The following is a 15,606-nucleotide window of genomic DNA, read 5'->3' on the forward strand; positions in this document are numbered from 1 at the left end:
GCTGCAGCGACGGGCGTGAGCCGTGTCTATCAGTGTGGACACCAGAGACGGGCATGAAACGCTAAGGCTGCTGCTGCAGCCACCAAGAATCCTGTGTGCAAGCACAGGTCACTATCCACACTTCCCCTCCCAGGAGCCTGTGCAGCCCGCCACTGCCAGGGTCCCATGATCCAGGGACAACTTCCCCGGGAGAACACACGGCGCGCCTCAGGCTGGTGCAACGTCACACTGGCCTCTGCCCACAGACTCGCCCCGCATTCCGTACCCCTCCCTCCCCCCGGCCTGAGTGAGCCAGAGTCCCCTATTCAGCCGCCCCTTAACCCCCTCCTGTCTGGGCGAAGAACAGATGCCAGAGGGTGACCTACATGCAGAGGCGGGGCCATATCCAAGGCTGAACCCCAGGAGCTGTGCAAACAAAGAAGAGAAAGGGAAATTTCTCCCAGCAGCCTCAGAAGCAGGGGATTAAATCTCCACAATCAGCTGGACGTACCCTGCATCTGTAGAATACCTGAATAGACAACAAATCATCCCAAAATTGAGGAGGTGAACTTTGGGAGCAACTGTAGACTTGGGGTTTGCTGTGTGCAACTGACTAGCTTCTGATTCTTATGTTTATCTCAGTATAGTTCTTAGCACTTGTTATCATTGGTGGATTTGTTTATTGGTTTGGTTGCTCTCTTCCCTTTTTTTCTTACTTAAAATATTTTTTTTAATTAAAAAAATTTTGTAAAAGTATTTATTTTAATGATTTTTTAAATTTTATTTATTTATTTTTCTTTCTTTCTTTTTTTCCTCCCTTTTCTTCTCAGCCATGTGACAGACAGGGTCTTGGCACTCCGGCTGGGTGTCAGGCCTGAGACTCTGAGGTGGGAGAGCCGAGTTGAGGACATTGGGCCACCAGAGACCTCCCGGCCGCATGTAGTATCAATCAGCGAGAACTCTCACAGAGACCTCCGTCTCAACACTAAGAACCAGCGCCACTCAACGACCAACAAGCTCCAGTGCTGGTCACCCCATGCCAAACAACTAGAAAGACAGGAATACAACCCCACCCATTAGCAGAGAGGCTGCCTAAAATCATAATACGTTCACAAATGCCCCAAAACACACTACCAGACGCAGTCCTGCCCACCAGAAAGACAAGATCCAGCCTCATCCACCAGAACACAGGCACCAGTCCCCTCCACCAGAAAGCCTATACAACCCACTGACACAACCTCACCCACTGGGGGCAGACACCAAAACAACAGGAACTACGAACCTGCAGCCTGTGAAAAGAAGACCCTAAACACAGTAAGTTAAGCAAAATGAGAAGACAGAGAAACACGCAGCAGATGAAGAAGCGAAGTAAACACCCACCAGACCAAACAAATGAAGAGGAAATAGGCAGTCTACCTGAAAAAATATTCAGAGTAATGAGAGTAAAGATGATTGAGAATCTTGGAAATAGAATGGAGAAATTACAAGAAACGTTTAAAAAGGACCAAGAAGAACTAAAGAGCAAACAAACAATGATGAACAACAAAACAAATGAAATTAAAATTTCTCTAGAAGGAATCAATAGCAGAATAACTGAGGCAAAGAAAGGATAAGTGACCAGGAAGATAAAACAGTGGAAATAACTACCACATAGCAAAATAAAGAAAATAGAATGAAAAGAATTGAGGACAGTCTCAGAGACCTCTGGGACAACATGAAACGCACCAAAAGTCGAATTATAGGGGTTCCAGAAGAAGAAGAAGAGAAAAAGAGAGGGACTGAGAAAGTATTTGAAGAGATTATAGATCTGCAAGCCAGAAGGGAGTAGCAGGACCTATTGAAAGTGATGAAAGGAAAAAACCTACAACCAAGATGACTCTACCCAGCAAGGATCTCATTCAGATTAGACAGAGAAATTAAAACCTTTACAGACAAATTGACAGGACATTCCAACCAAAAAAAAACAGAATACACTTGCTTCTCAAGTGCTCATGGAACATTTGCCAGAATAGACCATATCCTGGGTCACAAATAAAGCCTTGGTAAATTTTTAAAAATTGAAATCGTATCAAGTATCTTTTCTTACCACAACACTATGAGACTAAATATCAATTACAGGAAAAAAACTGTAAAAAATACAAACACATGGAGGCTAAACAGTACACTACTAAATAACCAAGAGATCACGGAAGAAGTCAAAGAGCAAATCAAAAAATACCTAGAAACAAATGACAATGAAAACATGATGACCCAAAACCTATGGGATGCAGCGAAAGCAGTTCTAAGAGGAAAGTGTATAGCAATACAATCCTACCTCAAGACACAAGAAAAATCTCCAAAAACTCAACCCTACACCTAAAGCAAGTAGAGGAAGAAGAACAAAAAAACCCCAAAGTTAGCAGAAGGAAAGAAATCATAAAGAACAGATCAGAAATAAATGAAAAAGAAATGAAGGAAACGATAGCAAAGATCAGTAAAACTGAACGCTGGTTCTTTGAGAAGATAAACAAAATTGACAAAACATTAGCCAGACTCATCAAGAAAAAAAGGGAGAAGACTCAAATCAACAGAATGAGAAGTGAAAAAGGAGAAGTAACAACTGACACTGCAGAAATACAAAGGATCATGAGAGATTACTACAAGCAGCTATACGCCAATAAACTGGACAACCTGGAAGAAATGGACAAATTCTTAGAAAAGCACAACCTTCCAAGACTGAACCAGGAAGAAACAGAAAATATGAAATGACCAATCGCAAGCATTGAAATTGACACTGTGATTAAAAATCTTCCAACCAACAAAAGCCCAGGACCAGATGGCTTCACAGGTGAATTCTATCAAACATTTGGAAAAGAACGAACACCTATCCTTCTCAAACTCTTCCAAAATATAGCAGAGGGAGGAACACTCCCAAACTCATTCTACGAGGCCACCATCACCCTGATACCAAAACCAGACAAGGATGTCACAAAGAAAGAAAACTACAGGCCAATATCACTGATGAACATAGATGCAAAAATCCTCAACAAAATACTAGCAAACAGAATCCAACAGCACATTAAAAGGATCATACACCATGATCAAGTGGGGTTTATCCCAGGAATGCAATGATTCTTCAATATAGGCAAATCAATCAATGTGATACAGCATATTAACAAATTGAAGGATAAAAACCATATGATAATTCAACACCCATTTATGATAAAAGCCCTCCTGAAATTAGGCACAGAGGGAACTTACCTCAACATAATTAAGGCTATATATGACAAACCCACAGCCAACATCGTCTCAATAGTGAAAAACTGAAACAATTTCCACTAAGATCAGGAACAAGACAAGGTTGCCCACTCTCACCACTATTATTCAACATAGTTTTGGAAGTTTTAGCCACAGCAATCAGAGAAGAAAAAGAAATAAAAGGAATCCAAGTCAGAAAAGAAGAAGTAAAACTGTCACTGTTTGTAGATGACATGATACTATACAGAGAGAATCCTAAAGATGCTACCAGAAAACTGCTAGAGCTAATCAATGCTTTTGGTAAAGTAGCAGGATAGAAAATTAATGCACAGAAATCTCTTGCATTCCTATACATTAATGATGAAAAATCTGAAAGAGAAATTAAGGAAACACTCCCACTTACCATTGCAACAAAAAGAATAAAATACCTAGGAATAAACGTACCTAAGGAGACAGAAGACCTGGATGCAGAAAACTATAAGACACTGATGAAAGAAATAAAACATAATACAAACAGATGGAGAGATATACCATGTTCTTGGATTGGAGGAATCAACACTGTGAGAATGACTACACTACCCAAAGCAATCTACTGATTCAATGCAATCTCTATCAAACTGTCAATGGCATTTTTCACAGAACTAGAACAAAACATTGCAAGATTTGTATGGAAACACAAAAGACCCCAAATAGGCAAAGCAATCTTGAGAAAGAAAAACGGAGCTGGAGCAATCAGGCTCCCTGACTTCAGACTATACTACAAAGCTACAGTGCTCAAGACCGTATGGTACTGGCACAAAAACAGAAACACAGATCAATGGAACAGGATAGAAAGTCCAGAGTTAAACCCACACACATATGGTCACCTTATCTTTGATGAAGGAGGTAAGAATATACAATGGAGAAGAGACAGCCTCTTCAATAAGTGGCGCTGGGAAAACTGGACAGGTACATGTAAAAGAATGAAATTAGAACAGTCCGTAACACCATACACAAAAAAAACTCAAAATGCATTAAAGACCTAAACGTAAGGCCAGACACTATAAAACTCTTAGAGGAAAACATAGGCAGAACACTCTATGACATAAATCACTACACGATCCTTTTTGACCCACCTCCTAGAGAAATGGAAATAAAAACAAATGGGACCTAATGAAACTTAAAAGTTTTTGCACAGCAAAAGAAGCCATAAACAAGATGAAAACAAAACCCTCAGAATGGGAGAAAATATTTGCAAACGAAGCAACTGACAAAGGATTAATTTCCATAATATACAAGCAGCTCATGCAGCTCAATATCAAAAAAACAAACAACCAATAGAACTATTTCAACACAGAAAAATAATTCGAACATGTCATCGTTTTAAGCTATCTGCTTATTCTATTCCCTTCACTAATCTGAATAAGTTAATACTGTCAGGATACTGGTTACATTTTTGCAAACAACTGTAAGCATTACAAATACACAAGAAATTGCACAGGATGTTGTTCAGCAGTCCTCTTTCGGGTAACCATACATACTCAGGGGCATTTGGAAGGAGTCACAATTGTGAATCCAGTCTACCAGGCACAGTATTCACATCACAAACTGCACAACTAAGTCTCATCCAAAGATCACAGTTGCAAATACTAACTGCATTTACTCTGAAATCTAAACTTTGAATAGAATTCATTTTTAAGAAAACAAAGGTCAATAAAGGGAAGTCATTTTAAGAGTTTAAGAGTGGCAAAAGAAGTAGCAAGCATGTCTGATTAACAAGGAGAAGCATCAGGCTACATAACATAAATGACACGGATACTTACTGTTCAATTCGGGGTGACAAGTACAGCTTAGGATACACCTGAGTGGCTTCAGTGTCCTCAAAACTGACAGAAAGGAGGGCCACATCTTCTCCAGGGTCTTCATTCACATCCTTAAACAGTTGGTGAAAAACACAATGCCGTCAGTTCCTTCTCTCATGACATCTTTCTGGTGACCAGCTTACAGCCCACTAGCAGTGAGACCAGAGGTGTGAGTTACCTGGATTCAAGACGCCACACATCCTTTGCCGCCCACCTAGTCACTCTTTTAGAGTGATAGCTTTCAAACTTTCTGACCAAAGCCTACCACAGTGAGAAAAAGCCTGCCACCAATTTCACTTGTTCCCACATTCCAAGAGGGGAAAAGTGAATCTGGTGATAACAAAGCATTAGACAAAAACATAGTTAACAAATTATAGTAATCATGCTGCTAGCAAGATATGTAATGGCTTATAATTTACATAATACATACAAATGGCTTAAAATTTACTTTTTCTGGGATGAAGATGCATTATAAACGTGATTTATATCACTAGACAACAACAAAATCTTAAAATACCCAGTAATTTTATTATATCTACCTTGATAATAGAAGTTATTTAAATGGCAAACATTACCAAGAAGCATATCACTATGAAGTATTCCACTGTACATGCAAATGGCAGGGTGTTAATATATATATCTGCTTTAGCAAAATGATTATGGATGATTCATATGTGAACCACAAGACATACGTATCTTAAAAGGCTAGTTATAAGAATATTATGACAAAAACATTGTTGATCCAAATATGTATCAAGAAACACTGAGAGGTTAACCAAACAACCCACAATAAACTAGACTGATAATGATAAAGCTAAACTTACTGTAATTTATAATTAAAAAGCAAGAATAGCAACAATCGAATGTCATAACCAACCCAAACCAACACGGATGATACACTGAATTGTCCTGAATTAAAATTGTGGGATTTACAACTATGTGCATGTGCTTTATGATTGCTGCCAAGCCCTGAGTATTTGCCAGAGTGCCAGAAGAAAATACCAAATTAGAATAAATTCTCGTTGCATGTTGATTTCAATTTGTGAATAGCAAATTCTAAAAACCCTTAATAATTTATTTCTGGTTGATAGTGGCTCCAAGTCAAATGTAGGTTTTTTAAAAAACTTAATAGCATTGCGCATCTTTCACCCCGAAGGACCGGTAAGAACTGACCCACATTTCCGAATCAGTTCACAGGTCCTCAGGAGGGCTCAGCAGCCATCCTAGGAGGGTCCCAACCCAGACTTTAAGAATCACTGCCCGTGAGCTGCGAGAATCTCAGATACGAAGTCCTTCCTTTGATCTAAAACTAACCTCAGCCCTGTTTCTCCTGCATCCTAGGAAGCTGGACATCATGCTCACCTGCTCACCTCTAGCAACTTCAGTGTCCTTGCTCTGCCTTCTATTGTGTCTATAGGATGCACAAGTGTGTTAAGTATACACAGGGACAAGGACTGGAAGTCTCTCCCATCTTAAAATATAAAAATTTTAAAAAGAAAGGAACGAATCATGCTGGTCTCTACCTAGTTCCCTGGGTTCTCTCTCTCCTCCCCTGCACAGACTGCTGAAAGAGTGGTCCACACTCCCTGCTTCACTCCCTCCCCTCCTCTTAGCCTCCCCTTAGCCCACTAGAGTAGCCTTCTGACCCTACTTCTTCCCACTAAACACAGCAAATGCCTCTCGGTCCTTACCTTACTTGATCTCTAAACAGTATTTGACATGGAAATCTCTCTCCTCGGGAAATTCTCTTTCTTGCTTCTAAGAAACTATACTCTCCTGGTCTTCTTCTGTCTCTTGGCCACTTACCCTTCCCTTTTCTTTCTCTCTTTTGTAACTTCTCAACTGATTTTTCGTTTTACATTACAAAATTTAGCCTTGTTGTAACTAGTCAAATGATACAGAAGTTTTTAAAAGAAAAAGCATTTCCACCCTCACTTTTCAAGGTAACCAATAGTAACCGTGTATATGGCCTTAAACAGCTTTTTCTATGATCATAAAAACACACACACACACTTGCATATAAATAACTCTTTAACCCTGTGTCTTGTTTTCCCTAATGGAATCATATTATACACAGGACTCTACCAACTGCTTTCTAAATAGCCACATCATATTCCACGGCATGGATTTATTTTTTATTTAACCATTCTCCTAGCAACAGACAGTCAGGTTGTTTGTAGTTCTTAGCTACTTGATCGTGCTACAATAAATATCCTTGTATATATACCCTTTACTAGTGGGATTCATATTTCTTAGGAGATAACTAAAACTCAGCTGTTGGGTCAAAGGTTATAAATATTTTACATTTTAATAGAGTTTAATAGATTGTTTTTCTAAAAATTTTGCAGCAGTTCACATTTGGACCCATGAGTTTGCATCAGTATGAGAGAGAGCCTCTTTCCGTTCATCCTGAGTCACTGGATAACACTGGCTGTTGTCACTCTTTAATTTAATGTTGGCCATCTGATAGCTGGAAAATGGTATCTCAATTTAGACTCAATGAATGAAGCTGGGCAATTTTTTTCACTTGTTTACTGGTCATTTACATTTCTCCTGTAAATTTTCCCAACAAATCCTTTACCCATTTTGCTTAAAGGTTCTTAGACTTTTTTGTTATTGCTGTGTATTAGATTTACTAACCCTTGTCTATCACGTGTATTATACATATTTTCTCTTTTTGACTTCTGACTTTGTCTAGGGGCTCTTCTGACATCAGAAGAAAATTTAGATTTCTATAAAGTTAAATCTGGTTAATAACTCAGGGGTTGTTTAACCATTTTCCTAGTTTTTCATCTAACATTGTTACAATTTTATTTTTACATGTAGATTTGCAATACACATGTATATCTGGAACATATTTTTAGGTGGTATGACACAGGAAGTACGTACAAGGATGATTTTAGTACAGTGCCTGGAACACAGAAACCACTCAACATCTGCTGAAAGGATAAATCAATAAACAATTTAATGTTAATTCCTAACCGTTTTTCTCCACTCCTAGTGATTTTCAGCAACCTGCTTTACAAAAGTTGCTGTCACCAGTGATGTCTGGAAACTAAGTACTGGCTCCTTGCTCCTGTCCTCCCCCCGCACACACACCCCCCCTCAGATACACCAAGGTCCCTAGAACTAGTGGTTTTAAAAGGAAAGCCAAGATTGGGAGTCTGAGTTTATCTATCACTTTTTGCTCTTTTATAGATGATAAAGAGTCCAACCTTGAATATTCCTTTCTGCAAAGTAAGGATGGAAAATTTTAAAAATACTTATAGTCTCAACAAATAGAAACTATGTAATTATGACTCTAAAACTCATAAAATATCTAAAATAAGGTTGAAGCTAAGCTTGAAAAAATTCACATTCAGAGGGACAAATTCATTTTATTTTATTATTTTTTTATAAATGTGTTTACTTTACTTATTTATTTTTGTCTGCATTGGGTCTTCGTTGCTGTGTGTGGGCTTTCTCTAGCTAGAGCGAGAGGGGGCCACTCCTCGTTGCAGTGCGTGGGCTTCTTACTGCGGTGGCTTCTCTCGTTGCAGAGCACAGGCCCTAGAGCACGCAGGATTCAGTAGTTGTGGTGCACAGGCTCAGTAGTTGTGGCTTGCGGGCTCTAGAGTGCAGGCTCAGCAGTTGTGGCTCACGGGCTTAGCTGCTCCACGGCATGTGGGATCTTCCCGGATCAGGGCTTGAACCGGTGTCCCCTGCATTGGCAGGTGGATTCTTAACCACTGTGCCATCAGGGAAGTCCCGGGACAAATTCATTTTATAATCTAAGTGTAGAAGTAGTCCCCCTTTAGAGTTAGGCTGGTCATCTTAAGAGAGACAATAAAAAAAGAACTAACATTGAATTGACTTTCAGATACTTTTCTCCAATGACTAAGTTTCCTTGTTAAAGGTCAAGGCTCTGACCTCAAGTCACAAAACTCTGTAAAAACAAAATAAACACTGCAAAACTTGGGTCCACTAAAAACCCTTTTAATTAACAGCTTCATTCTATATGCCTATGGATAATTTATAATTATTTCCCTTTCCTGCTTTTTAACTTCTCATTTCACTACTATTTAAGCAAAGAACAGAAATGCTCAGAGACAGTCCTCCAAACAACCGGAATGACCCTGGTTTATATAATCAACGTTTATTATCTGGCATCCTGCAAAAAGTACACAAAACATTACTCTGAATATGAAAATAGTTGTTTCCAGGAGTTCCTTTACGAACTACTTTAATATGATTTATTCCCCTTGGTGTGGCACGTGAGTTTTCCCCGAGTTGGTATTTGATTCCTAATGGATACGTAAGTTTGACTTTGAGAGCTTAAATAAGCCCAAAGAGTTCCAAAAATACAAATCCACACAGAGCTGCTTCCAGTTTCTGCAACTCTAACAGGATTGTACATGTGTTCCTTTCCATCTGGGAAATTATAAAAGAAGCTCTTGTACCATGGCCCTTAAAAGCTAACATTACAGATGATTATTGTAACCACTAATGGCAGCATTTAGAAAACAGGGGGTGGTTACAGTGTAGTAGGGGACATTTAAAAATGTATAAGTATACATTTTCAGGGCTTTCTATCTGCGCCATTTGAAACTGCAACAAGCTAAAATGGGGGAAAGACGCCGAATCTGCTGAAGCTAAAAAAAAAAAAAAATACTGACTCCTACCTTTATAAAAGCATGTCAGGCACTGATATACATAGGGTGAGGCAATAATGGCCATGATATTTTGCTGAAAACTAACACGTAAACGAAAAAAAAAAAAAAATACTGACTCCTACCTTTATAAAAGCATGTCAGGCACTGATATACATAGGGTGAGGCAATAATGGCCATGATATTTTGCTGAAAACTAACTATGGATTTGGCTCGGCACTTGGCTGTAGCACAAAGAGGTTCCTACGGCTTGCAGTGAATAGTCACTAGATGGTGAGTTCCTTGCAGGCTGGGAGTTTTTCCTGTTCATTTTTGTATCCCCTGTGTCTGGAACATAGTAAATATATAGCAAATTGGTTGAAAAAAACCTGAATTAATGCAGGAATGACTGTAAGAATGAGGAAATAACGGAGTAAAACAGAAAATGCTTTTTGCTAGAAAGATTCTCAATATTTATCTCTTTAGTTCCTTAAATCTATGACTACTTAAGATTTTATCAAAGAAAACTCAAAGCTGAACCATAGGTAAGCAAAGGATATACCGACTAATAAAAGTTAACATTCTGCTTAGGTCATAATGGTTTATCTATACACCTATTCTCAATCGCTGCTCATTGCAAATATCCAAAGGGTGTAGAAAAGACAACAATTAGCCTTGGAAATGAAAGCAAACACAAGTACAATTTATCATTATGTTGTAACCTTTCTGATATGCTAATTTTCCAAGTGAGGAAAGCAGCCATTAAACAAGCCCCTATATGTTGAGTGTCAATACAGGAACAAACTATCAATTAACTAATCGGTGATAGACATTAGCTGGACAATATATATTACAAACCACATGTTACATAGGAAGACTAAAAAAGCCACTGTATTTCTCAATTCGAAAAGGCTTACAACAAAGCTATAACCATTACTAGCAAAACCAGTTTGTGGACATAAAGACTATAAGGAAGCTATTATACTGTCTGTCAAAAATAGAGTAAGAACCATTTAGAGTTACATTTAAAATGATATTAAACAAGACCCAGGATTAATCATGATTCCTAGGGCGAAAAAACTAGGTCTGAGTAAGCACCTCATTATACAAAAGCTATGAGCTTTTGAAAAGACGTAAGCAAATTAAAAATCCCCAAAACAGAACCTTATTTTAAAATAGTAACTAAGTGAGGTTTGTACTTTGGAGGCCCAGTATTTTGATATTACAGATTCGTCATCAAATTACATAAATTTAGATTTTTCAAAGTCAGGTTTTTTCAAGTAAGAGAATAAGACTCTCATGATGCTACCGTTCATTTAACAAACATTTAACAAAGTAAGGAAAATAGATAATATGTCACAAATATTACGGAGAAAAATGAAAGCAGGGGAAGGGGGCAAGGAGTGAGGAGGGAATGGAAGTTTCAAGAGAGTGTTCCAAGACGGCTTATGGAGACTCAGCAGTGGCCTCTCATTACTTGCGACAGGAGATTTAGGGTGAAAAGTCCTCTTGACTCACTGTGCTATATATCAGCATAAGCAGTCCCCGTCAAAATCTGAATTTGTATTCTACTAGCATTAAGACATGACAATGAACATGCTAGGGAACTGAATTAAATCTAAGCAAAAGAAATATGCAAGAACGAGGACAACGATGTACCTGACAGAAGACCTTGGTCTCACTGCTAAGGGGTCTCTGTCCAATAAAGACACTGGTCATTTTTTTTGATATCAGGTCATTTCCTCTTTATCAAAGTGCTGGGAAATATACAAGTGCAAGGAAAGGCAGTGTAGTCGGAAAGCAAAATGGATACAAGAGTAAGGAATCAATGGGCGTCGCGTCCTGTCGGGCCCTTTTGCCCTGGGCCCCTTCTTTCCATGCAGCAGGGGTTGCTGCACTGGGGTTGGGGTTCTGAAGGCCTAGTTACTGCTTATCTCACCACATACTGAGTTCTTGCCTAAAAACTACTTTGATATATTGATATATCTTGTGAAGGTAGCCTTTAAGAGAGTTAGGTCTGATTTGGTTTCTCCAAATAGAAATGGGAGTAAAAAGATTCCCTCTGCTTAGTCCAGACAAACTGGGCCACTCCCCATGTATTTTACTAGATCTTGACTAACACTTTTGCACTTGCCATTTCCCTTATCAAAAAGCTCTTTCTCTTGAGGGGGTTGGGAAGGGCAGAATAGGTGAAGGGGATTAAGGGGTACAAACCTCCTGTTATAAAACAAATAAGCCACAGGGATATAAGATACAGAATAAGGAATATGGTCAATAATATTGTAGTGATCATTTCATAATGTATGCAGATGTCAAGTCACTATGTAGTACACTTGAAGGTAACAAAATATTGTACATCAACTATATTTCAATTAAAAAATAAACCACAATTTAAAAATGCTCTTTCTCTCCTTTTCTTAATTGGTGTGACTTTAATTTCATTTTTCTTTTTAAAGATGTTTTTTAAGTGTGGTCCATTTTTTAAAGGCTTTATTGAATTTGTTACAATACTGCTTCTGTTTTATGTTTTGGTTTTTTGGCCGTGAGGCATGTGGGATCTTAGCTCCCCGACCAGGGATCGAACCCACACCCCCTGCATTGGAAGGTGACGTCTTAACCACTGGACCGCCAGGGAAGTCCCAGTGACTTTAATTTCTTTAACTCTGATTGTAAATTCACTTGCTCCATTAAGATTCCTTTCAACTGCAGTGTGATCTATGTCTCCCCTTGGTAGCTTTTACATGTTGCCTCATGAATTCCCCATGCTGTTTAAGCAGTGTATATTTTAAATTCCAAACAGACTGTGAATTTCTTGAGGGCAGGGTAGAGATCTCCTACTTCCTATCATGTCTAATAACAACAGCTGACATTTATTCAGTGTTTATTCAATAGTCACTTTCCTTAGTGCTTTCTATGCATTATCTCATACAATTGCCATAACAGCCTTATAAGGTAGGTACTATTATTGTACATTTGCAGATGAAGAAACTGAGGCTTGAAAGTGATTAAATGGTGAAAATGAATTTTGAACCCATGTATGCTGACTCAGAACCTGGACTCTTAGCCACGATGCTATACCCACTGGCATGCTGTTGGGCACAAAGAAAAGACTCAGTATCAGTGCTCAAAGAAAGATATAAAAAACTTGGAAACCCACATGCAGAAAAGATAGCAGAGATTTACTAAACACGTACTTGTCCTCCATTTAGTGTCTAAATCCTGTGTGCTCCAAACGACCATGAGCAACTTAAGCAGCCATTTCTTATTCCCTTTTTACCCCAAATAGACTATCTTGCCTGCACCAATGGGTATTCAAAACTAATTGAGGAGTATATGCTTTATGTGTTTTAATGTCTACTTTTAGAAACGGTGGAGCAAGAAATTTAAAATTTTAAGAGTATGAAGACTAAAAGCTATAAAGGTCACCATGCCAAATAAAATGTATTTGTTTGACATCTTCACACAGACTCAGTGAAGGAAAGAGGATGGCTTCCCCAAGAACACTGATGAGGGTTGTGGAGTTCTAAGCCGTAACATCAATCTTCCTTCACTTCTGTACGATTAGGCACACTCTATGATTAACTAACTGTACTCAGTGGAAATAAGAAGAGCTGATTGTCGGGTCGGGAAAGGGTAACGACGATGTTCTTGAAACAGCCAGCTCTTAGAAGGGGAGTCCAGGATACCAGGAAAGAGCTGCTGTCACCTACCGTGTTTTCTAAAAGTGACATCTCGAGTTCATTACTATGAGATGTCACGATACAGTATGGGGTTGGGTTTTTTTTTTTATATATATATCTTGCTTATTAGTTTCATAAACAAAAACCATTTCACTGCTCTCATTTATGCAGGAATCTGCTTGTGAAGCTGTACTTAACCTTAATATGTTGGTTATAGCTTCTGTTTATAAAACTAAATTGAAACACATGTTGTGCAAACAAGTTTGGGGAAAAAAATTCCTGGCTCTTTTAAAATAATGATGATCAAGATTTCATTGGTCAACTACTGTCCCAACTGTTATTATACCTAACAGACATAGCCTTGAGAACCACCAACTTTCTTTGAATAATCACAGCATTGACTACAAGCTGTGTAAAATGGAGCCTTCTCTCCAGAGGGTTAGAGGTTGTGATGGCGGGGGTTGCAGGACAGCCAGGGTCCTCATTGGAAGCACAGGATGTTTCCTGGCTTCCACCACCTTCTCTACTCACCAATGTTTCTAGAGAAAGAATCTGGAGTGTGGGGTTTCCCCTATTACCCTAACAATGGGTTCTTAATGAGTCTGATAGGAAGCTAAACTTATTTATATAAGCATCAGTTTTTGTAAGTGTTTTACGAATCAAACTAAACCACATCCTCAGGCATCTGAGTTGTGATTTTATGCACACCTACAGATACAAACCTTGTGCCAGACTGTCATCCAGGAGCCCAACAAAACAAGTTAAAACAATAGTGAGTTTTCTTTAAGCGCATATGGAACAAATACGACACCATTTACCACATCCCCAGTATGGTTCCATAACTTAAGGAAAAGGTAGATAAAGCTTTTATGTAAGTAGTTCATACAGCTCTTTGTAAGGGATAGAAAAAGACATTTGAAAGGGTAGCTGATACAGTGGCTATCTGTGATGCTACCTGCCTGACACCTTCTCTTCTCCTGGGAAGCCCCTCTCTCTTCTAGTCCCCACCTGTAAGCCCCGATCCTTACAGCTCATGGCAGAGATGCCAGTTCCAACCTCCTGAGAACAGCTGATGGGTCCCGGAAGAGTCCAGTCCTTTTGCACAGGCAAAAGAAACTGTCAGTAGCCATATTTCCCATTCATGGAAGAGGCCAGGCTGTAGGGTGAGAGAAGAAAGCCTGCACCCTAGAGACGCAGAGCTGAGAGAGAAGAGAGTCCTGGGCAGCACTCGCACCGAGTTCCCATGGTGCTTCGTCCGGCTGCGTCCTGCCCCTACTGTTGTTTGGCTTTTCAACCTTCTCCCAGCTTTGGAAAGCCAATAAATCGCCCTACGTGCTTTATGCTGGTTTGAAGTGGTTTCCCTTCACTTATAACCAGCATTTTCTCTTGTAAATTGTTAAACTAACTAATATAGATGATAACCATGGCAAATTGAAATTTACAGAACTAAGTGCTAAGAAGAGACTTTTGTTCCTGAGTTATCTGAACACTTGTTACATGCTGTGGAGTGCCAGGCCCTAATCAGAGCCTAGAAGGGGCTTTTGGGACAGAGGAGAGCGGCACGCCTCCGCACGTGCCAGAAGAAAGCTTTGCTAGAGCATCGGCCGCAGCACCGGGCTCCGGCTGCAGCTAGGCTATTTTCCTGCACTTACTGCTTCTCGTCCTGGTGGACCTGAAACAGCACAGTAAGCCATCCCGGGCCTTGGATGGAACAGCCTGCACTGCCCGCTCTACAGCCACCCTAAACCTCACCCAGTGAATGAAAAGGTATTGGAGGTGCCAACGCTAGAGGCGGACAAGCCGCAGCAGCAAGCCGTTTGAACACATACAACGTTTTGCAAGTTCATCATACAATTTAACAACTGCATAGAAATGGTGACCTTTTAGCTACAGAAATAAAAAATTTTGCTAAGAGTTTGCATGTTTTTATGTTTTTTCCATATGACATGCTAAATGTGGGCATTATGGAAAGCAACAGGTTTGCAAGGCTTTGGCAAATGTATACGAAAGTAGCCAAGCACAGAACCAGGCATGAAGAATGTGCCTGGTAAATGTTAAGTTTCATTTCTCTTACTCCTTCCTCCCCGACTCTTGGTCTGACATCATTTCCATTACCATGCTATTCTTTCTACTCCACCCTATCCTTTCCATGCTAGGTAGCTTTGAGTTATGGGGTTTAGAGATTCTTCCTGGGTGGTTGTGTGTGTGAGGACAGAAGGGAACGGCACCCTAGAAGTGCAT

General features: G+C 39.5%; 1 protein-coding gene across 8 annotated transcripts in view; it reads right to left on the minus strand.

The window, feature by feature from the left end:
- The window catches only part of BABAM2 (BRISC and BRCA1 A complex member 2), a 440,694-nt gene that overhangs the window by 212,389 nt on the left and 212,699 nt on the right, over nt 1-15,606 (minus strand). For all 8 annotated transcript variants that reach the window (XR_003005855.1, XM_024764436.1, XM_024764437.1 and 5 more), the window contains exon 7: nt 5,019-5,128. Coding sequence is in view for 7 of the 8 variants with exons in the window: in XM_024764436.1 (XP_024620204.1) it covers nt 5,019-5,128 (110 nt within the window). In the remaining variant the exon portion in view is untranslated. The remainder of the gene's footprint in view (nt 1-5,018; nt 5,129-15,606) is intronic.

This window comes from Neophocaena asiaeorientalis, unplaced genomic scaffold (assembly GCF_003031525.2).
Source record: "Neophocaena asiaeorientalis asiaeorientalis breed wild unplaced genomic scaffold, Neophocaena_asiaeorientalis_V1.1 scaffold345, whole genome shotgun sequence".
NCBI classification, from domain to species: domain Eukaryota; kingdom Metazoa; phylum Chordata; class Mammalia; order Artiodactyla; family Phocoenidae; genus Neophocaena; species Neophocaena asiaeorientalis.